Raw genomic sequence first — 24,291 nt, 5'->3', positions numbered from 1 at the left:
GAATGGCTATAGCATCGGCGCACTGCTCTCAAGCCAAGTCTAGCAGTTAAATGCTACGGTACCGTAGTAATGTTAGGGGCCCGCCATAAGGCAGTTTGCCAGAGAAGTATGGGGAAGTCCACAAAACTCTTTCCCACACTTTAGTGCTAGTTAGCCCTGGCTTTTCATAAATATTTAACCTAATTAACAAAATACAGTTATGTTTTTATTTTAACGGCCTTTGAAAAATGTTCTGTGTAGTATTTCTGTGCATTGTTTTCGGAACTTCATTGAGTATTAGAGATATGTACCATTTTGACTATTCTTAGAATGTTTACTGCTGCCTTTGATAGTGCCAAAGTCCAGTGGTGTTAGAAACTCTTTTGCTGCCATGTAATGCTAAAAAGAAAACATTTGCATAATTTATGCAAGATAGAAGTCCAAATTATGTTTTGGAATTTTTGTGGCAAGTCAGAAGTGTTCCTGGGATCATTTCCATTCTGTGATATAATAGTGTGTTTTTTAAAAGAAAATAAGTTGACCTCTGCATCTGAATTTCACCTGATTTAGATCATAATTAGAATGCTTAGGTTTCAAGCTCCTTGAACAAATTTCACCTTTTTGCCCAGCACTGTGTGTGTGTGTGTGTGTGTGTGAGAGAGAGAGAGAGAGAGAGAGAGAGAGAGAGAGGAGAGGGGAGGTAGTGGTGGTGGTAGTGGTGATGGGGTGGAAAAGCTTGAAGGTAGAGTTCTACATGTGGGGGTATTTTATAGTGAATAGTAATAAAGTACATTCCAAACGTGTGTGTATTTGAATGGAGAGAAAAAAGATTTGAAAATGCACTACATACGGATTTAATTCTTATTATAGTTCATCTTTTGGAGGAGAAATCCTAAGCCAATCTACTCAAAAGTAAATCTTACATTATTCAGTGGGATTTACTCTCAGGAATGTGTCCCTAGAATTATAAGCTTAATTGTCTAACTTTCTTTACCATGCCTCCGATATTATACATCAGCATAGTAACCACATTCTGTAGATTTTTATGAAACGATTTTTTAGGTTATAAAGCAGATGACAGTCAACATTTTTGAGCTCAAATTGTAGCCACTTGAGAAAGCTGTTACTGCTCTTGCCTTACTTGCATTTATGACTAAAGTATTCTGCTGATAAACTGGACTTTGATGTGAAAAGTGAAGAATATGTCTTGTCGAAGTAAAGTTGGATTTCAGTGGAACATGTGAGGTTTCTGGGTTTTTCCTCCTGTTGTACAGTACTTTGTCCACACTTGAGGAAGAAACACACACACAAAAAATCCAAACAATTCTTTGCAGACACAAAGCTGGATTCCCTCAAGCCCAGGAGAATGTGAATCCCCTCCCCACATCTAAACTTGCATAAATAGAATTCAGCTCTGTCTTTTAGTAATTACAAATTGAGCTGCAGCCCTATCACCACCGGTTAATATTATTGGTTGAGTACTGTGGACCATTTTAGAGTTTATCCTCCTCTTAAGTAGAGCTTTGAGTAGAACTCTTCTTTATGCCCGTGCATCGAGGAACATTTTGAGTACTTTCCTGCTTAACTCTCTCTTCTTTTTTTTTTAAATTTTTTATTGTATCATTTGAATTTTACAATTTATGATAATAATTTCTTTCTTCATACATTTTCAAACAATACATTTTCCCCCTTTTCTCCCACCCCCCCCATTGCTTCTTCTTAGTTTTTTCACACAAACAGCAGTAAGTTCATTCTTTGTAGCCTCTTCTCCCATTTTTCTTCGATGACTCGAACTTCTTTCATCCAGTCCACGTATATTATCCATATTTTCAAGAATTTCATTTCTGTTTGTCTAATGCCGCGTCTTATTTTTTTGGTTAGTAGCATCTAAAATATCCAATGTCACTTTTGTATCCTAAATATCATTCTTGGAAACCATTTCTGAATTGTCCATTTTTTTTTCTTTCTTCTTTCCAGCCCAAGGCTATTGTTGTATGGGCGCAAGCTTTTAATCATTATTTTGTATATATAACTATATTGTTTTTCCACCCTTCTGTCTTCCATTACTCCCATAAACATTAAGTCATTATTTAAATCAATCTTTATCTTCACCAGTTTCTCGATATATATTAATACAGTTGTCCAAAAATTTTTTACTTCTGAACATTCTATCCACATATGGCTATAATATGCCTCTTGGTCTCCACAGTGCCAGCATTTTGAACTAAGTCCTTTTATCATGTAGGCTCTTAACTCTCTCTTCTGACCACCAAGATTGCAGCATAACTGGGAATATTTTGCAAGAGGCTTCCATCTCTGAACTTTCTTGCTTTATTCACAAGGCAAATGTTGAATGCTTAGATACGTTCAATCTCCACTTTGCGTCTCTCCCTCCTTTCTGGTTACTTTGTGTAGATGTGAAAGTATGAACTGGAAGATACTTTTCCAGCGAGCATCTTCTTTCACTCTGGGTATTCAAGCATCTTTCTCCTGGTGTTTCTAGAAGATCCCAAAGGCACATTAAAATAAAATGTAAGTCCTCTTGTTCACCCCGTGTGTGGTGAAATAAAAGCAGGGAGGAATTATGTGAGCTTCAGGTCATATGCTGCTTCACATAGAGGTTAAAGGAAGGTGGGAGTGATATTCAAGAAGTTTCACTCTTTTGTCACGTACAGGTCTCTTTCTGTTTATCATGGGAACTCTACATTCCACACTCCTTTGTGAACTAGAGATGACATGCCTGCTTGTTTACAAAGCCATTTATCCCAGAATGGAACAGATGAGTCAAGACTCCTTTATTGTGTCAGGGGCTCTTGACTGTCAGCTCACAGCACCTTCTAAAATCATCCTTTGAATCTACTTGCAAAATTTGAAATGAAGCAAGATGTAATGTATTTGAAAATAATTGATCTGTGTGAACAGGACCAGAACCTGATGATAGTGATGCAGGAAAGTATTTGGTCCTGCCTGACCCTTGGAATTATCACATACAAATAAAAAATAAATAAAGTGAGGGTAATCAGTAAGTAAAGTTGTGACAGAATGGTTTGGCTGAGGGAATAAGGTGAAAACAGCATTTATGAGATAATTTATGGATGGCTCTAGACCAGGGGTCCACAAATGTGTTGCCTACCAATTATGTTTAGAAAATGTTGGGGGCCACTGGCACCTGTGCCCACCAAGGAGTCTGATTAACCATTGGAAATCTGATTGACTACAGATTTTTTAAAAGTTGTTTTGGCAGCAACTGTCACCACAGCACAAGAGTCTTTACTGCATTAATGAAGGTAAGCTATGGGTATGCAAGAACATGTGTTCTTTTTAAAAGGCAGTCTGTTGAAGAAAGCTGTTGCCTACAATGTTGAAGAATTACTATTAGAGTTATGCATGACCTTCCTGTTATTTTATGGTTGGTTCTGCTCCTTGAGCAGCCATTTTGACATTGTACCCACCACCCTGTGTCCAAAGGCACTTGTAGATTTAAAACAAATTAGTAGACCCATTAGTTTCTTTTAGAATGCTGACTTTTCATTGCGGGCTTTTAAATTCATAGAGTGCCTGGACTTTCTGCTAGTTGACAACCACGTCTGAATTTGTCTGGAGCTAAAGAATGTCATCAGAGTTGAGTTTGCAGTATTCCACAAAACAATGTCTTACATTTCTAGCACTTGCCCTTCTCTAGTTAAATTAATGAGGCTAATTCTATTGATTGTAATCTCTGCACGAATACATTTTGCACAGTACATACCTCTCCCATGGGTTTTTCGTAGATATCCTCCTGCCATAGTGTAGTCTTGGCTTGTATAGCATCCCGTTGAAGTGCTTCAAGGACCTTTTTTGGAGTAACAAAGCCATATTGTGCTTCAAGTAAAGCGAGATTAATTTTTTCTGCCTTCAGAACTCCTATGACTTCATCTTGTGCCTGCAGAAACACATTGTACTCCAGTGAGGTTAATTCTGAGTATCCACTTATTGAATTTAGTTTTTCTGCCAGACATGTTTCTCTTCCTATGAGTGATCTTTTACTTGTAACTGGTAGTTTTTTATATTCATGTAACTAAGGCCATGAATGATTGGAAAAGGACATTTTTACCCTAAAATAAGTGTAGTGTCTGATGGTTTGTTCCTTCATTCCCCCTGCATGCTTTGCCCCACATCCATCCTGTAAGTTTCAGCTCATCCCACTGTGTGCCAAATGATGGCAAGAACATATGGAAATGTGGCTATGGATGAGTGAGTGCTGTCACAAATTTCTGCCTACATAAATCACAAATGTCTGCCTACATAATTTTAATACTGATTTGAGGGTGGGGCAGGATGTGTATGTTGTTGTTTGAGGGGTGTTGTATTGAACAAATGTCACATGGGAAAATATTCTTAAAGATATTGGCAGCTGTTTTTAGATTATCAGGTTATTCATACCTTCTGTGGGAGCAGGAGTACAAAGTCACCCTTTGTTGTTTTAAATCAAGCCAGAAGCTGTCTGCTACTATTGTTACATATATATGTGTTTGTGTACTGAAGCCAGTGACGTACCTGGTGCAGAGGATGTGACCTTCCGTAACATGCATTCCAATAGCATGCAATAATGGCAGTTCACTAAAACAAGATTAATTGGCCTGAAAGTTGGCAGAGTGACTTGTGTGTGTTTGTGATTACTTATACAATGCATACGCCATGCATGTGGCCAAAATTTTTCAACAATAATTAATGATGCTAAAGACCGTAGATTTCAGTTCAGTTTCGATCTTGTACAGCCTCATACGAAGCAGGCTGTTTAAAAGTGGCACAATTTGGATGTCACCTTTAAAAATCATGGTACTTTAGACTCTGTTTCTAAATACTTTACATGTTCTCATGCAAGCAAATAGAGATGTACACCATTCCAGCTAAAGTCAGGACTTTTAAATCCCATAGATTGTAATAAAATTCCTCTTACTGTTAATAGTTAGCAAATCAGCAAATTGGGGATGCACTTCCCTGCACGTGTGGAGAACTCAGAATTTAAATTACCGTGTGCTCGGTGGTGATACAGATAGAACTTACTGCATTTTTTAACAATTTAACTTTTCCTCATAGTGACTGAATGAAATAAGAAATAGTTACCTGGATGTTGTGTCTTGCTTCATGGCCAATATATAGACTAGTCATCTTATACCATACTTTCATTAATAAGTATCCTTTCTTGAGCTTAATTTTATCATGTCTTTTAAATTAATATTAATTTCAATCATTTCTGGTAATTTTTATTGTGAGGTCCTGCTACTATTTGTATTTAATATAAAATTATGGATCCACCTGAAGAAGTTTGCATCGCAAAATGTATAGGGTCTTTGCAAGATAGTAAAGTTATCACCAGTCACCTGGCATCTTTCCTCCCCCCCCCCTTTTTTTTTGGTTTCCTGGCACATGGTTAGGCATAGCCCTATCTTCTTTTCAGTGTTGAGGGGAAACATAAGTAATAAATAAATTACACAAAATAAGTAATAACGAAATAGATTATTTTAAAAGCACATCATACATAATAACTAGGTAGATTATTTTACAAGCATTTCACTTTTATTGTTTTATTATTAAAATTACATTTCAAACTATAATTAATAATGGGGAATAAGAGAGCATTAGTTAGCAACCCATCAGAATTTGTTCAGCCTAAACAAAGAAGCATTGATGAAATGTTCCATTCAAACTCCTTTGACATCTGGGATCTGGATATGCCAGCCCCTGGAAATGGCAGTATCTTTCCCCACGGGGATGACCATGTCATTTAGGTATTGAGGTTCTTAGCTCAGAAAACTGATCTTTGCACAAAGTCTTGTTAGACTATTTCAGTTGCCCATACTATAGAGAAAATTTATTAAAAGCTACATGAGCTGAAGGACTCACTGTCCAATTGAATTCTAAGGCTGAAATTCTGATCTCCCTGCAAATGATGGATTTTTCCAAAATTCATGCTTTGTTTACCAGTCCATTTGATCTAGTGTAACTTTCTTGATTTTAAATCCATCCCAGGTGGTTCTGTCTATCACTCCCTGGAGGAATCTTTTTTTAAACCAATGGAGCTATAGATTATCCATTCTAAACCGTCTTGTATATCATTGGTTATCACTGATCTGAAGATTTATCTGATTTTGTCAGACTCCCATACTTTGCCTTTGCTTACTTTTTAAAACCTAATGTGAGTGGTGTGCTCCACAAAGTTTATTTACTATGATAGATTCAACTGGAAAAATTCCTGAAAGATGATGAGAAGCATTTGTTGTTCCACTATATAAGAAAGGTTAATCAAAACATCAGGAAAAACTTCCTGACAGTAAGGGCTGTTCGACAGTGGAATGCACTACCTCGGAGTGTGGTGGAGTCTCCTTCTTTGGAAGTTTTTAAACAAAGGCTCGATGGCCATCTGTCAGGAGTGCTTTGATTGTGTGTTCCTGCATTGCAGGGGATTGGACTTGATGGCCCTTGGGGTCTCTTCCAAATTTATAATTCTATGATTCTATCTCATTCTTCAGCCAGTTATAGACAAATATCAAGCTGTGTACAGTCCATCTACTTCATAGGTGGAGTTACAACTTGTCAATACCAGGTCTAGAACAAATTGGCTTTTTTTTTAAAAAAAGGTTCATCTACATTATATCATGCATAAATGCTCTCATTTCTTGTTGACAAATATTCATCTTACCCTAAGTAGAAATTATGTAACACTTTTATGAGTCTCAAAGCGGCCTTTGATAATATCTCCCGCACAAGGCTCAGGGACAAATTAAATCAGTTGAAAATTCCTAAACAATTATTGCATCACAGTGTGTAACAGACTTCCCTCTGTGACACACCTCTGAAGATGCCAGCCACAGATGCAGGCGAAACAAGATCCACCAGACGACGGCCACACAGCCCGGAAAACCCACCAGAACCAATTGCATCTGATTGTTTCTTTATGCACTTTAACTTCTATGCGAATAAGATGTCCTACAACTGGTTATTTCTCAAACCCCAGTTACAAAAGGAGTTGGACTGGGGTTATTTTGGCACCAGATCTATTTAATCTCTACTCATATGATTTACCAAATAAATTGCAAGGCAATCATTCCCACTTACCTAGTTTGGTTGTTCACTCAATATTAATTCTACTTTATGCAGATGATACAATCCTTCTTTCTTGTCCTAGGGTAGTATTAAGACATCTTCTCCAAGCTTTTTTTTTGTACTGTCAGGATAATTTTCTTACTATTTATTATTCTAAATACCAAATTAGGTGTTTTCAGTAATAGCCATTATGAAGAAAAGTAAACCTCTGGATTCAGAAGTTGAATATGGGAATTCCTGGCTTTCCGCTTGGTCTCTTAAGGCCAAGCCAAACATTACTTTAGAGAATTATGTTTGGATTCCCAAGAACAAAGCTGGGAACTGGTTTCCTCTCCAACCTCTTCTCTTCTGGCTGCTTTTAAAGGCTAAGCTGTATATCAGGGAATCAGTTCCCATACAACATATAGATTGGTCCTTAGTCACCATATGACAGTAATCCTTACTCTGGGTTTTTTTTAAAAAAAACACAGACTGATTCCAGCAATTTCACCCATATTTTAACAACTGAACAGGAAGGCTATGCCCTTCTCCAGTCATGTCAAGTGCCCAGCCATAGATGCCCAAGCAATCATTCTGGTATCTTGTAATGCAAAAGGAGAAGACAAAGCAAACAAAGACTTTCTTTTCAAACTAGCTCATTTCCACAGAGACAGAATTTTCAATCCGTCCCCCATCCCATACCCCTTCCCCTCCTCACGTTGGACAAAAGGGTATAGAAAGTTCCCCTCAGCCCCAGTTTTTGTAGCTGGTTTTGATTCATCCAATTACCCCAACTTCACTGTTGGTCTCTCTTTGGACCTGCTTTGCTGCTTTCGCTTCCCCTACCTAGTCAAATTCAACTCAGAGCCGTTGCTTCATTTTGGCCTGTAGAGAACCCCCCCCATCCTCTCTTGTCGAGCTGGCCTCTCTTACATCCATTCCTTCTAGTCTGTTTCCCCAGTTAGGCGGTTTGTTAGGGAAAGGTGGATAATTTCTACTGATGCTTTTCTGTAAATCTAAACTTTACTCTGCAAACCATTTAACTTCTATTTTGGTTTCTTTTCTGTTAATTAAATGAATCCCTTTTCTCTTTAAGAAGCTTATCGCCACTTGTTCTTTTGAGTGTTAGTCTGCACCTCAGCCTCGGTACATGTAAAGTTGGAGTCTAGAGATGTATGTGTTTCTATATACACAGACGTCAGGTAGCCAACTTATGGTGACCCCAGCAAGGGGTTTGCAAGGCAAATAAGAAGCATAGGTGGCTTGCCTTCCTCTGCAGTACAGAGCCTTCCTTGCTGGTTTCCCTTCCAAGTACTGCCCTGCTTATCTTCTGAGATCTGACGAGATTAGACTACACTGTGCTGCATTTTTTCATCCCGACAGAGTTGCCGTTCAATGTCATCCAAAGGTACGCATTATTCCTTACTAACTTGATGGAATGCCATTATAGGTTCTGGGACCTTCATGTAATACCAGCCATGATTATAATTATACTGACCTGTAATTCACCCTCTAGCACACTCAAGAGAAATAAAAGGTCATCTCGAGAAAGGTCATCTCTCTTTTTGGAATAGCTTTTCTGCTTCTTATATAATTTGGGACTTCTTAGAATAGTGTTTGGTTCTGCTGTGCAGTCTTTTTCGATTTGTTTCCTCTTCATTTTTACTCTCTCAGTGCAGCGGATATCTTCCACTTGGGTGTCACTTAGCATTTTTTTAGTGTTTTAATGGGGAACGATGCTCTGTGCTGTTACTTCTACAACGCATTTCCAAATACCTGGTGAGGGAAGAGAAAAAATAAATGGTCAAAACAACAATCTTGCAGGGGAATACAAGGCTTAACGTTCCTTGGAATGTGCCCAGGAGCAGGTGCCTTGTGTATGTGTGTTTGCGCACGCTCATGCATGTTCACACTGTCAAATTACAGCTGACTTATGGCGATCTCATAGTGTTTTCAAAGCACATTGTTTTCAGAGGAGGTTTGCTATTGCCTGTCTTCATGTCATGTTTCTAATTTTCTTTGGAATTTGCCCATTCAAATATTCACCAGGGCTGACCCTGCTTACCTCCTGAGATCTGGAGAGATCAGGATAGCCTGAGGCTATCCAGCTCAGGACTAGGTGCATCTTTTACCTTTATTTTTAAGCAGCAGTTCAGGATATCACCTGTTTCAATTTGTGCCAGGTTGTTTTAGGATGTGTTTGGGTTTTTTTCTTCTGGGACAATTAAAAATGTGCTTCTTTAAATTAGTTGTTGAAATTTGATGTTGGTAGAAGAACAGAACAAAATGACAAGCAACATTCCCTGTAAATGCGCGGCTATGCAAACTTCGTTGTATTCTCACTTCAACCTGGCTAAACAGAGCTCTTGCTACAAATAGAAAGCTCAGTTCTGCTCAGCAAGAGCTATGCAGTAGTAAGGAAACCTTAGAGGGACTGTTGGTGGTAAGCAATACAGCTCCGTAGGATAGAATCTAGGTCTGTGTGCCTGAAAGAGTCAGGATCTACTGCTTTCTCTGTCTTCCTGTTGGAGGTTTACTGTAATTAGAAAATGAAGATTGTAAGATATATATTGTAGTATGTCCAAATGGAGATCAGTAAAGAAAACATATTTTTTTCAAATGGGGATTTGAGTTTTTCTGAAATTTCTAAAAAATATCCCCAGCAATATTTCCTTATTGAATATTTCAGAAAGCTAGAATGATAAGCCATCCCTTCCATTATTTTAATCATAAAATATGTATGGAATGTAGGGTTTGGGAAAAATTATTTTCTAAATGTATATACATTTTGAAACATCTTGATTAAGCAGTTAGGATGTAGCCTGAATTAAATTGGTGCAATTATGTTATTGTGTCACTTGGCAGGTGGCTTGTAATAGTGCGGAATATTGTATAACTGCCCAGCATGCTACAAGCACAAGATACTGCAAATTGAAGAAAGAGATTTTGCTTAACCTGCTCTTTGTACTGTTGATTGATTTTGTTTGGGAGGCTGCTGCATCTTTTGCCGTAAAAATGAATTACCAACAAAAAAAATTACTAAAGAGTCGATTAATTCATAGCCTTCGCAAGCAAATCAGAGAAATCCTGCAAAAAAGATGTAATACCTCCACCCCACTTTGAAATTTCTACCCACCCATAACTTGGAAAAACAATATGATACTTGATTATCATATCACGCTTGACAATCAGATAAGATGCTGGCTGCGCTCATAGTATATGCCACAGTTTTCAATAATGCTCTCAGCTACCTCCAAACTGTTAAGCTTTCTCAAATTACAAAAATAGTGCAAGTTAAAAATGCTGTTTTCCCCTGTTGAAAATAACTCTGTTGAATTAAGGTTACAGGTTCTTAAAAAAGAAACAGCATGTTGGCATGCTGTTTCTTCTTTTAAAAAAAACACCTGTAACCTTAATTTTTATTTTGTAATCTTAGGGGAGTTTAAATTGCTGCTTGATATTCCCTTAAAGCATAAATGGCAAAATTCGGAAAAAAGTATATGGTACTTACAACCAGTTTCTAGGAAAAAATTGCAGTTTCAAATTTGCAATCATGTCATTAGTATCCTGCACATTCCATTTAGGAATTTAATTATTGGAAAACCTTGCCTACATGATGGAATTCCATAAAATCGATGCAGTACTGTGTTCTTGTGGCATTTCTATTGGAAAGGGTTATCTTTAAAACAATTTTTTGATCACAGTTCCTTTTTGAAGAAGATTGACAAAGATTATATATAGCTTCTATTAGGAGTCTGGCATGTATAGTGAGGGTTGTTGGCACCAATCTTCTAATTCATGTAGGTTCCATTTGCCGAAGTCTACACTTCTCGAGATTAAAGTCATACCAATCAGTTGGTTTTTCCAGGTATGTAGTCATAATCTATAGGTTTTCTATGGAGATACCTGTCAAATCTCAGTCTCCTACCGATCTTTAAAATATGTATTGGCTTGTTATATCTTCCTTAAAGTTGTTATGATATCCTGTGAAAAAGACATTTTTCTATGCAGGAAATTTCTGTAAATATTTGATAGAAACAAAATTTACTCTTTTAAAATGAAGCGGTTGTACAAATGTTTGGGTGTGGTTTTGTGTTAATTACATCTATTTGTTGTCACTGACATTTCATAGAAAGTCACACTATATTTGAGTCTTAGGCAGCAAAACAACAACAACAAAAATCCCCAGGGTTTCTGTAGCAGAAATGATGAACAGACAACTTCACATTTCATTAGCGATGCTAAAAAGCAAAATAAACATCAAAGACTTCTCCTTCTCTGTATGGGGTCCCTAAGCACGTTCTTACATAAAAAAGTAATTGGTTGATGAACCTATGAAATTACTCAAGGCAGCATATAGGAATATAGTGGTATAAAAACTGAAACATGTCTTGACACCTATGTCAGTAAATTCTAACTTGAAAAGGAATTAAGTTGTCTTTCATATCTGTTGCTTAAATGCATCCTCCCAGTTTTTGAAGTTGGAAAGCTTGTCACCCTTTTGAAAATAAGTGTTGTGGTGCACATGAATGCATTGTTCAGCATATAGTCTGCCACTAGATTTGGGGATGGTTTGAGGTACATTGGGCTTCAGCGAAAGAAATTGTTAATACTTAGCTGCATTAGGATATTCCTTCAGATATGGCAACTTTACAGGTGATAGTATTTAATTGGAGCTAGTTCTAGAAATAGCTTGATATGATATCTTGGCTGTCCCGACTTGGTGATTCCTATCTTTACATTCCCTTTCTATTCAGCATTGTTAATGCTTTGAGGACATGAATGAAAGTTGTAGTGGACATGTTGAACCTCTTCCAAAAGGATGTTTTATATTACACTGAATTTGGATGACTAATGCATTGGGCAGCTGGCTTTGTGGCCTGTTTTGGTTTAGCAAAGGGTGTAAAGTGGTAAAAAAAAACACACTGGTGCTTCTATGAAGCACGTAATTGATTCTTTGGAACCTCAGCATTCTTGTTTTTTTTTAAAAAAAATCAGACCTCTGTTGCTTGAGATTCCTTTGTAGTTTAATATTTTTGGTTGTTGAGGGTAAATGTATTTCAAAATATTTTTCACATGTTTCTGATTCTACCCATGTTACTGGCTTAAGTAGTTTGCGCTAGAGTTTGGTAGGAAGCACTCAGTTGCTCCCAAGCAAATTAGAGTTAGACTGGATTCTCACAGTTGCTTGTTTTATGTTATGTTTTGCATGGAGCGAGGACATGGTTCTGATTTCTTGAATGCATTGACACACATCCTAATTGCAGTCCAGTAGTAATCTGGAAATGTTGATTACTTTTAAGTTTGTTTTGGGTTGGCCTATGTTCATGAATGTATCTGTAACCTACTCCAGTTCTTTTCCTGCCTAAGAGAGGGAGAGCAGGGTTAGGAATAGGTTCTGCCTTTGACTTGCCTCTAATCCTTAAAATAACTATCTGAGTTGCCTGAGTCCTGTACTAGTAGATACAGCCAAAAATGCCCTCTTCTTACTGACACAAAAGATAAGAGAGTTAACTTCACAGGTAATCAAGAGCAAACACGCATCCTTGATGCAACTTGCTAAGATAATGGGTTCACTCACTGCTACGATCAACTCAGTACAGTGGTCAGGTTTCACTTCAAAACCTTCCAGAGATTCTTATATCACTACAAACTAAACATCATGGACAACCGGGCTCGGATTAACACTGTACCTCTCAAGATCAAACCTCACTCCTATGGTGGACTCACATGTCCAGTCTGACCCAGGGAAAAGTATAACTCATACTGAACCAATCCAGCTGTTCATTGATGCTAATTGTGCTGGATGGGGAACATCCCTGGACAAACAATTTTCACAGGGTCACTGGTTGTTGAGGCAATCCAAGTTCCCTATCAATCAGCTGGAAATTTGGATGATTTTTCTTGCCATTTCCCACTTCAAGACCAAGATCCAGGGATATCTACTCATAAAGTCTGGCAAGATTTCTGCAAAGATGTACATCAACAACCAGAGTGGTTCCAGGTCTCCAAAGCTCCAGTTCAGAGGTACTGATGGTCTTGAAGTGGGAAGAGACCAACTTTGCATCAATCAGAGCAGAACGCACAAAGAAACTCGGAGATTGGAGCACTTTCTGTCAAATCAGATGTATGTGTATTTATTAAGAAAAGTTCTTAGACCAGATCCCTCTTTTCAACCTAAGGTGGCCTCCAGATTTCATCTAACACAAGAACTCTGCCATTCATCCTTGTGCCCCAAACCCTCTCACAGGAAAGAAAAAGTCTGGCACATATTCAATGTTAGTCGAACACTTAAGGTAGTCATTAAAAGAACAGAAGACCTTAGGAGGTGTGATACATTTAGTGTTTCCATTAGCCCCCAAATCTAGGTCTTCCAATGTCCAGAGCAGCCATCAGCTCCACATTGAAGTCATGTATTATACAAGCCTACAAGGCACAGAATATGACATTACTAGCACTTGATATGCAGCGCGGCCACAAGTGTTGCCTTAGCTAAACATACATCATTAGACAAGATATGTAGGGCTGTAGGGCCTGACACCATATCCACATTTGTAAGACACTTTGAGTTTAATACTTATAGCTCTGCAGATTCAGCCTTGGGCCGATGAGTACTACGACACATACTGGACAACAGATGTATTCAGGAATACTGTTTTGGGAGATCCCACTCAAGATGTCCTCCTGCCTTCAAAAGAAAGGTCCATTGGATACCTAATATAAGGGTCCTTCTCCCTTGAGGGCAAGAGCAAATGTTGATCCCTCCCAGAGTCATCATCATCATAGTTGTTTCATCTAATACCTTAGTGAACACTTTATTCTGTTTAACTTACCTATTATGGTTCTTCTGCTTCCTTACTGAGTCATTCAAGATAAAATTATCTTACTGTTTCAAGTTACCATTGTAGTTATATAGTTATGCACAGTTTATGAAAGGACTGCTGATGGAAATACTCAACTGAAGAAGGTGACTCTCATGAGAGGAACAGAAGTAGAAGAAAAGTTGTTCTTGCCTCCCAGTACCAAGGAGTGAAAATCACTCTCTCAAGATGTCCTCCTGCCCTCAAAAGAGAAGAATCCAATGGACTATTCTGCCTCAGCACTTTCACATTTCTAATTTGGGTCTGACAGTGGGACGGCACTTCAAGAACATCCACGAGACCAGTGTCCCAGTGGTTACTGCAGAAAATTACCTTGTGTTTCGAAAAATGGTAATTGAATAGGAAGGGGGTTAGATGGTAGTCACCACAGACATTTTATATTAGATTCAGTTATTTCAAGAGTGAAGTATCTCCTCTCCTTTTAGAGATTATATTTTCCTACCTGCCAAATTTTAAATGTTTGTTCATAATCCTCAGTGCATGGATGATGCATTGATGCAGTAGGCTATGGTTCTGCCCCTCAAGACAAGATGCCAATCCATCATTTTAAAAATCTGTTACTTTTTCATCTTAGTAGAGTTAAAAATATACAGCTGCTGAAAACTTGTCCAAAGAAGGCCTCAGAGAATTGGCAGTAGTGATTAGAGCGATAAAATTCCACTTGTTACAATTCCCAATTTGTTTCTGCAGTTTTCAGGATTAATTTAACAGAAATAGCTTTACTAAAACCTTCTTTTGTCTTGCCATATTCTCTTCAACATAGCTGTGCTTTACACATGAAAAGAAGCCACAACCCTTTGAATAGCCTGTGAAGTCTCCTCAAAGGAAGATCAAAAGTGCTTACTAATGTCTGATAATGTCAGCATACTTGTTCCTTTGATAAACTGATGTCTATGTAGAGTCATGTAAAACAGCCATCTCAGTGCTTTGCTACTGAAGTCCAAAAGAACGTAGAATATTTCTATAGAGGAGGAAGGATAGATGACTGCAATTTAACATTACTTTGACAATGAATTACTTTGGCAAAAAAAATCCCACGAATTCATTTTTTATTTTCATTAATTTAATTACCTTTATTTTAAATTGGTTCAGAATGCAACATACATAGCCAGGAAGAATTAAGAGATGTTTCTGAAGGACAGACTGCTTTGTCACTATTGGCTGTGGTTTAAAAAAACGTGTGTTGGAGGCACAATCTATGTGTGTCTCACTTCATATAGACAGAATAAATAACATATTCTGTTGTGCTATTCTATCACCTATAGTGCCACCATTAGTAGAATTATACCCTTTTAAGTATATTGAAGTCATAGGGCTTAGACGAGTGTAACTCTATTTAGGATTACTCTGCTAGGTCTTATTCATTGTGTGCTTCTCCCCAGCACCAGAAAACAAAATGGCACCAGTGTAGATGGAAGCAGATCAAAGTAAAATAAAGGCACACAGACAACCCACCACGTTCAATGACCAAGTTTGCTTCTTACAGGAATTACCAGTGAGCCCTTCCAATAGAACAGGCAACTAATGTTTTAACTAAACAGCTTGTAGAAGTGCAAGAATCCTGTACTTCTGTTCTACAAAACGAGAGTTCTGCTTGAAGGAATACTTGTATGTCTTCTTTCAGGCTTCCGTGATCACCACACACTGTAGTAACTATGGGAAACGGGAAGCACCAGATACTTACAGTTCTGGAAGCTGTGCAATTAAAGGAAGGTCTGATTCAGCAGTTTGGTCAAACTATCTCTAGCACCCTATCCCCAAATTTTAACAATCGCAATGGGGCATGTTCTGTGCAGAGAACAACACCTAATAACACCTGCTTTTTGTACATGTAAATCACATAGCTTCAGGCTAGGTTTAAGCAAGCTTACCATGCAGCAGGATCACCATCAAAACTACTGTGTAGATTTAATAAACGAATGTTATATAGAGCAAGAATGCAAATGACCACCTATACTGCTGCGTCCATGGCTGAGCAACAGCAAAAGATGGAGGCAATCAGTAGACTTTGGCATGTGAATTTAGATATCACAGTTAGTACAAACCGTGATTGACAAATCAGTACAAATTCTAGTTTTAAATCCTGGTTTGCCATCAACCAGTAAACTCCAGTCGCGTGAACTATCTGCATTCAAATAATTGGCTTTTGATCAAACTACTAATTGGCGTTTGATCAAACTACTAATTTTAAGCTGTGGCTCATCACAACTTCTGAATGAAATCTGGGTTGTTTTCTGTTATTTTGCTTGTAAGATTTTTCCAAAGTAACAAACGAACTTTCATTTTTCTCTATTACTTTAAAATGTTTTAAAGGTGTGTAGGGTTAGTTACCCATCTCTAAATGCAGGGTGAAATAAAGTTATTAAACAAAAGTGAAATGTATTTAGGAAAACAACATAAGCTTAGGCACAGAAAAGAAAACTGATACTAGCATTTCTATCTAGTATAGTAATAACTGAAAGGGGTCATTGTTTTTACCTAGAAACTGTCAGTCACTGTCATACACTCTGTGGCTATGGAAATTGTAATCTGATAAACACACAAGCTGAAAATGTTTAAAAGAAAAGTCACTTCCTCCTTTCAGAGAACTGGTTATTTGGTCTAGAGAAATGCCATGTCTCACATGGGTCTAAACAGTCACCAGGATTTGCTAGAGCCATCTGAGTTAACAATAAACTAACTAATTTAGAGATTAAACTCTAGGATTGTGGCAGAAGGAAGGTAGTCATTTAAAATCCTTTTCAGTATAATTAACTAAATCTCCAGAGACATTGATGTAGCGGTCTGGCAGAAAATCCAGAACCTTGATTAAAGTAATCACTATAGAGTAGATGAAAACAAAGCACAGTTATCTGGAATATGCCTCCTTTTGGGTTTACACTGATTTTACATTCAAAGTAGCTACTTCTGTGTTTAAAATGTGGCACCATCCCATCCTGACTTTGATAGCTCCATTGTTAATATCCCACACTATTTTTTTAAAGAAATGAAAAATTATAATGCAGGGTATTTGAGCCGGTACACTAAGATTTCAAAAATGAGCAACATTTTAGAACCAGTATGTTCTACTGAAATGGAATTTTTAAAACATACATCTGTTATGTTGTGTAATGTAGTGTTGGTTTAGTATTGTGCTAAAAGTTTAGGCTACAGATCAGATGGTTCCTGGCAGTGATGTAGATATAGATTTTTTGTGGGGGGTTCAAGGGTGGGACCCCACCCCCACCCGCCCCTGGGGGTGTGGCCACACCTCTCCAAGCCCCACCCCTGGCCTCAGTGTTTATAAAAGCAGCTCTCCGAGGCCAGGAATGGCAGACTCCCCTGACCTCCCACCCCACCCTCCCCCCGGCTGGGTTCCCAGCTGACAGCTGGCAGTCCCTTCTGGTTAGAGGTGTAGCTGGGGAAAATGAAGCCTGGTGCAAAATCTGAGTTTTGCACACACACACACGCACCCCCGCAGCAGCCACTGTGATGCTGGAATCCACCCCAAAGCATCACTTTCAATGGTGTTTAAACTAGGGAGCCCACATTCTCCTTTTAAATCCACCTTAAAGGGACAGTCTGGGGTCCCCAGTTAAAATAACATTGAAAGTGATGCTGTTTTGGGATGGATTCTCCCCCACCCTGAAACAGCATCACTTTCCATGTTTAAACTGGGGACCTCAGATTCTCCCTTTAAATCCATGCCGGAGGGAATGGATTTATAAGGAGAATCTGGGGAAATTTGGAGGGTGCCTGCTGTCAGGGGTGCAATTGTTAAGCTAGCAGCACCAAACTTTCAGGGTATCTTTAGGAGACTCACCTGATGATACCACCCAGGTTTGGTGAAGTTTGGTTCAGGGGGTCCAAAGTTATGGGCCCTCAAAAGTGTAGCCCCCATCTCCTAATCTCCTATTAGCTCCCTTTGGAAACAATGGGGGATGGGGGCACCGTAGTTATAACTTTGGACCCCCTGAACCAAACCTCACCAAACCAAAACGACCTCATGTCCAGGAGACACCCACTTCTCTATAGCCCCATTCACAAGTTACTATGAATGCACATGCAATCTGTGACCAGTTTACACTTGATTTTTTCTTTACGCATACATTAATTTAGTGAAGTTTGGTTGAGGGGGTCCAAAGTTATGGACCCTCAAAGGTTTAGCCCCCATCTCCTATTAGCTTCCATTGGAAACAATGTGGGATGGGGCACCCCCTTTGGGAGTCTATAACTTTGGACCCCCTGAACCAAATCTCACCAAACCTGGGTAGTATCATCGGGAGAGTCTCCCAACATATCCCTGAAATTTTTGTCATGCTTGCCTAAAAACCGCGCCTCCTGCAGGCCAATAACAGAAAAACCACTAAAAATTACAAAAACCCCCACAAATGGGGGGCGGAACTTCGGACATGTAATGTGGGGAATGAATCCGAGAAAAAAACAACCCCTTACCTATGTCCTTGGTCCCTGGTTTAATTCTCAGTTCTGCTATGATATCTTAGCTCTGCAGGCAAGCCAGAAACTACTAACCTCAGTCCACGATCTATAATAGGAGGATAATATTGACCTCAAACAGATTACCATAATAGAATGGATATAAAGCCCTTTGAAAGTATAAATGTTGTTATTGTTGTTAATATTATAATTGAGGATAATCTGAAACAGACAATTAAAAAAAACCCCTGTGCCTTTGCTGTATCTTAAGTCTAGACAGAGGTTGACCACCTATCTGCTATTTGAGAAAACAGGGTGAATACCATTTAACTTTGTCTAATCTGAATGTACATTTTTCCTGAATGTTTTGTCCTTGCATTTGTTCCTTCATTGTCTCCTTTCTATCAAAATTGTCATGTATTTTGTAAAATTCAGAACATTGATGTGCTATCAATAGATAAATAAATAAATAAAAATCAGAGAAGCTATTTATTCCACTTACTTGGTAATTCAGACAACTTTTCGCTGAGCATAGTGGTCAGTTTAAATGGATTAATAGTGACTAACACTGCGTATATGCCATTAAAGGTTTTGTATTTGTATTTGTATTTGACTAACACTGCAGTCCTGGAAAGATTTCAGTGGACTTAGATTGGCAGAGGGTTGCACTGTAAACCAACTACAATTTTACGTTTACTTTTGATCCATCAGATCTATTGAAAAACTACTAAGTATGGGTGAAGTTTATGATCACTGGAAAATTCAGAATTAACTGCATCTTTTCAAAATTCCAAAATGGTCACAGTTCTCAGAAAAGAGATTTTTTTTTTGGCAATCTCTTATGAAGTTTTCTCTTTATACAGTATGAGCCATATAGATTAAATAGGCAAGTTTTATGGATAAGAAAATATGAGAACATACTGGATCTCATCAGGATGATACATTTAAAATCTGAGTCAGATCCTAATATTTATTTTTTCCAGTTTTCTTTGTGCATACATTAAACTTTGAATTCCCTATTTTTTCTTATAATTCAGATTTTTTTTCTGAGGTACAAGATTTTGAGGTTTCAGTCAAGATATAATGCAGCTTTGAGCTGAACTGAATCCTAAATTATTACTATTGTATAGAGTCCTATAAAAATAGTTTGGGGTCTTAGTCAGAACTATAGTAATAAATGTAGTGTGTAGACTTTGAAAAGTATTAAGAACAGAATCCTCATGAAGTTATATGGGCCACCTGTACAAGACGTAACTCTGCTGAGAATTAAGCCCCTCTGTGGATTTGCTCTTGCTAGAAACAGCCTTGTCAGACTTGCAGCTGCCTTTCGAAGCACTTACTCTCAAGTCTCCTTTTCTTTCTTACTGGTATTTAGGTATTTAGTGGTGAGTATTTTGTGAATAACGTAATGAAAAGCACTGTGATACCAGAGCACCTTCCGGAGTTACAAAAAGCTCTTATCATGGTCCCTGAAGTGGCGGTCATTCTACTTGTCTGCAGTCTGATCTATGTGTTATTCTTTAATTCCCTCTTTTCTAGTTTAGCTCTTTTAATAGCTTTGGTCACAATGTAATTTACTAATTTCTGAAGGTGGCTGATGGTTGTAGCCGATATAGGTAGCGTATGTTTTATCAGTCTCTTTGTGTGATTATTTTTGATTAATTATATAGTCTTAAAGTAAAACATGAATACAAATATAAAAATGAATACCTTATCCAGAATTCCAAAACAGTACTGAGCAACAGTGGCATAGTGGTTAAGAGCAGGTGCACTCTAATCTGGAGGAACCAGGTTTGGTTCCATGCTCTGCTGTGGAGGCTTTTCTGGGGGAATTCAGATTAGCCTGTGCACTCCAAAACATGCCAGCTGGGTGACCTTGGGCTAGTCACAGTTCTTCTGAGCTCTCTCAGCCCCACATACCTCACAGGGTGTTTGTTGGGGGGGGGAAGGGAAAAGAGATTGTCAGCCCCTTTGAGTCTCCTACAGGAGAGAAAGGGGGGACATAAATCCAAATCTTCTATATAATTAACCAGAAATAATCACACAAAGAGATTGGTAGTTTAGTGGTTTATTCATTTTCTGTACAGTGTTAGCCAAGGGCAATATAAGACTTAAAACATATAGGCTAATGCATTTAGCCTTGTTCCACCCATTTTCTTTCTTTTTTTTCTCCTTGATACCATAGCAGCTTTCTATTAGTTATAGTAGCTTTCTATTACGGTAAGTTTCTATTAGTTATAGTGTTGGTAACACATGTTCAGTAGAATACTGTGATATTGCTAACCATTCAGATATCTGACTTTTATTCAGTTCTAATTAGCTTAATTTACATTTCAGACCTATTTCAATAAATAACAGAGCTAGGCAATCTCTGTTGTGTCACTCTAAGGTGATTCAATCAGTGCTCCAAACAGACCATTACTTACCCTATTTTCACCCATCTTAGCAATCAATCAGTATTCAAGTCCAGGCATTCCTGAGGACTCATCAACCTTTCTATTTGGGTGCTGTGTGGTTTCCGGGCTGTATGGCCGTGTTCTAGCAGCATTCTCTCCTGACGTTTCGCCTGCATCTGTGGCTGCATCATGATCCTCTGAAGATGCCAGCCACAGATGCAGGCGAAACGTCAGGAGAGAATGCTGCTAGAACACGGCCATACAGCCCGGAAACCACACAGCACCCAAGTGATTCCGGCCGTGAAAGCCTTCGACAACCTTTCTATTGTTTTTATTGGAATTCTGGAAAATCAGTCAATTTGGGTAACCTCATCCATGAGTTGTCTGCCCAGTCATGGCACCATGGCTGCACCTGGCTGTTGCCCTCAAAGAGGGTTCCCGGCAGCGTGGGGAGTCTGGAAAAGTCAAACAGCCTTCCCACTGCAAGCATCTATGGGCTCCAATGGACTTACACCCTCCAAAAGCTTAAGTCTAAAATAGGGCCCACTGGAGTAACGCAGGCAAAGGCCAGGAGGGTGCCAACTAGCATCGGCTCCTATCCTGGCCCGCTCCTGCTATGCTGGTGGCAGCAGAGGCCCTGGGTCACTGCTGTGGCATTCAGCACCAGGGGAGGGGGACAGCAGAAGCTGCTCATTAGCAGGATAACCACTCCGCCAGGGTAAGTGCCCCTGGAGGGTGAATCCGTTGGTGCTGCAGATCACCACTCCCTAGAGCAAATCTCCCCCCCCCCCTTGGATAGATCTCTAAGTCTCTTGCTTTCCTGCCAGTTTACTTCATACCTCCTCAGAACCCATTTTGGAGTACAAATATTGGTCTTTTGGTTATTCAAAATGTATGTTCTTCACCTCTGTGTGCACCAGCACTTGCAGGCGGGCTTTTTCCTTTGCTCCTGGATGCTGGTCGTTTCCCCTACTTTTCCTATATGTCTGGTAACTTTCACCCACCCCTGAAACCTTATCCAACTTCCCCCCCCTTCTCTGTTAGTCAACTCTTGCATGTTTTCTGTATGTATGTTCGTTGTTTAAAATATATTTCTTGTAGTATTTTTTGTTCTCTAATATCCAACTTCCTCCCTTCTCTGTTAGTCAACTCTTGCATGTTTTCTGTATGTATGTTCGTTGTTTAAAATATATTTCTTGTAGTATTTTTTGTTCTCTAATAAAGGTCTATTTTAATTATACAACTGCCTTCTCAGCTGAAATTTACCCTATACGTAGGTTATAAATTCCAGCCACCTTCTCGCTCTCTGCCTCTAGCTAATTCCCAAAACTAAAGTGGAGACTGCCTACTTAGCGTAATAGACATAGCTAAAACAACAGGACAAAAACTTTTTACCCTTTGGCGTAAGAAGAGATTCAGTGTGTCCACTCTAAAAATTGCACAGATGTATTTCAGATTTAATTGGCTCTAACAAAGTCTCATTTGGAATTCGGCAAGTGTGTAATGTAGCGGGATTATCATTTTTTAATTAAACTGTGATTCTGCTGGTACATCTCCAGAGACATAATATATTTGTATCCTCTTTGTTCCCAGCTCTTAATTACTTTAATGCAGTGTTATCGTGCTAATTTTTAGATTCTGATTCTTTGTGTGAGAAGTTGCAGCTGCTGTAACTCATTATTTCCATTACAAATAGTGATTCATATTTCCATATGTAAGCAGGAGATCTCATGGTGGGTATGAAATTAAGCGATGTCACTGCTGTGTAGAAGGAAATGCTTAAGCTACATATGGATGCAAGACATTACGTTTCCAGTACATATGTTTTCAATAGAATGCAGTGACATAAGGTCCCCTGCCTGTTTCTAAAGCATTTTGCATGATTTTTCATGTGATAAATGCTGTTGGACAGCGATACTCAGGAATGGTGATTGTATTGCTTCCAGAGGTCAAGTTATCCAATGAGAAGGCCTTATTTCTAAGGGCCCTGAAGAACATGCCCCAGCTGCGCAAGGAAGAACATGTGATCTACTTTGGATGATAAAGAAGTTGCAGGGGGGGGCGGGATTTGGTCTCTGTCAATTTTAGGCTCTGTCCAGCCTTTTAAACTGGGTGTTACTTCGTATTCTGTTACTGCTGTCTTGGGCTTCCTGATAGAGAACACATCCAAAGTAGATACCTTAAGTGTATGTGAAGGCTTAACATCTAATTGCTTTTATTGACTTGTGACATCAGAGCATTCATGAGAAGTAATAGTGAACTGTGCCATTTGTGATGGAATGACCTAAACTGGTCCTAATTAAGGTTTGGCCATGTGGGTAGAGCAGAATGTGTGTATTGTTTGGAGAGATGGAAGTAATTTAAAGCTTACCATTTCAGACTTTATATTACATTAAACAGTTGTTTTCTACATTTAAAAAAATTTATTCAGATACTTTACACTTTTAAACATACTTTGGATTTGGAACAGGGTTTTTGAGGGGATTTCTTCCCTTTTGTTTATTGCAATCAAGTAATATCAGAGGAGGCCTACTGAATAAATGGAGAAAGTAACTGATATTTCAGAACTCTGTGAGATGAGTTAGACCTGGCGTCCCCAGTGTGGTGCCCATGCTTGCCATCATGCACATCAACACCTTTTCTGGTGCCCACCAAGTGTTTTTAGAAACTGGGTGAGGCCATGTTAGTTTCTTGGCTTCTGATTGAGCATGCAAATTAAAATAACTTTGTTTCAGTGGCAGCTACTACCACAATGTTCGTTTTATTTCTCTCTCTGTCAGGACCAGGTTTCACTTCCTGTAACTCCCAGTAAGTTTCAGTTTCGTTTTCCCCAACAAACCTCGTTCCCATCACCGCCCGGGACTGCCCACTGCACACCCTACATATACTGGAACTGAGGGCAAGAACCCTCGGTTCCAGCACCCTGTAGCTAGGGCGATACATAGCAATAAAGTTCATTCCTTTTTCGTAAAGTCGACTTGTTTGAGTGTGCTCAGCCTTACACTCTCTCTCTTTCATCTTTCCCAGTATTTTTAAAATTACCGCTCTTTTCCCCAGCACTTGAGCTTCCTCTGGGTGTACGGTTCCACCTCCTGCAGCAGTCATGTTCTGTTTGGCTCCGCCTCCTGCTGCATCCATTTTGTGGCTGTGCCCAACACCCGTTAGAATTCCAAAAGCTACAGCTGCTGATTGCTGACATCATCTACATAGTTCCTAATTATCAGTCAACTTTACATTTTGAAAAGTTTTTTTAAAAAAAATTCAAGTTGTAGTATACCCACATAGGATATATTTATATTAGAAATAAATATTGTGGTCTCATAGTCATTTTATATTTTTTTTGGTGGTGGTGGTGGTTTTATGTCATTGGCATTGTCAACCAAGATGTGTGCTGAACATCATGTTTACCCAAAGGGCGATGTGGGAACTGCTTTCTAACTCCTTATCTTTCAACACCACCTGCAGCACAATAGCTGATTCCTGAAGCTTGCCAGTGAACAGAGATTAAACTGATGCACAAAATCTACTTGATTTGACAAGGTAGAAAGGGCTTA

General features: G+C 38.8%; 2 protein-coding genes across 4 annotated transcripts in view; one reads left to right on the top strand and one right to left on the bottom strand.

The window, feature by feature from the left end:
* Nucleotides 1–24,291, top strand: part of CMSS1 (cms1 ribosomal small subunit homolog) — a 232,130-nt gene that overhangs the window by 84,890 nt on the left and 122,949 nt on the right. The window lies entirely within an intron of this gene.
* LOC125431562 (filamin A-interacting protein 1-like) overlaps nucleotides 1–24,291 on the bottom strand; it is a 125,039-nt gene that overhangs the window by 1,655 nt on the left and 99,093 nt on the right. The window contains exons 3-4 of the mRNA XM_048494474.1: nucleotides 8,543–8,820; nucleotides 3,728–3,901 (exon numbers count right to left, since the gene is read on the bottom strand). Coding sequence (XP_048350431.1) covers nucleotides 3,728–3,901; nucleotides 8,543–8,755 — 387 coding nt within the window. The 5' untranslated portion in view covers nucleotides 8,756–8,820. The remainder of the gene's footprint in view (nucleotides 1–3,727; nucleotides 3,902–8,542; nucleotides 8,821–24,291) is intronic.

This window comes from Sphaerodactylus townsendi, linkage group LG04, assembly GCF_021028975.2.
Source record: "Sphaerodactylus townsendi isolate TG3544 linkage group LG04, MPM_Stown_v2.3, whole genome shotgun sequence".
NCBI classification, from domain to species: Eukaryota; Metazoa; Chordata; class Lepidosauria; order Squamata; family Sphaerodactylidae; genus Sphaerodactylus; species Sphaerodactylus townsendi.
The sequence above is the reverse complement of the archived record's forward strand: the minus strand, read 5'-3'. Positions and strand labels throughout refer to the sequence as shown.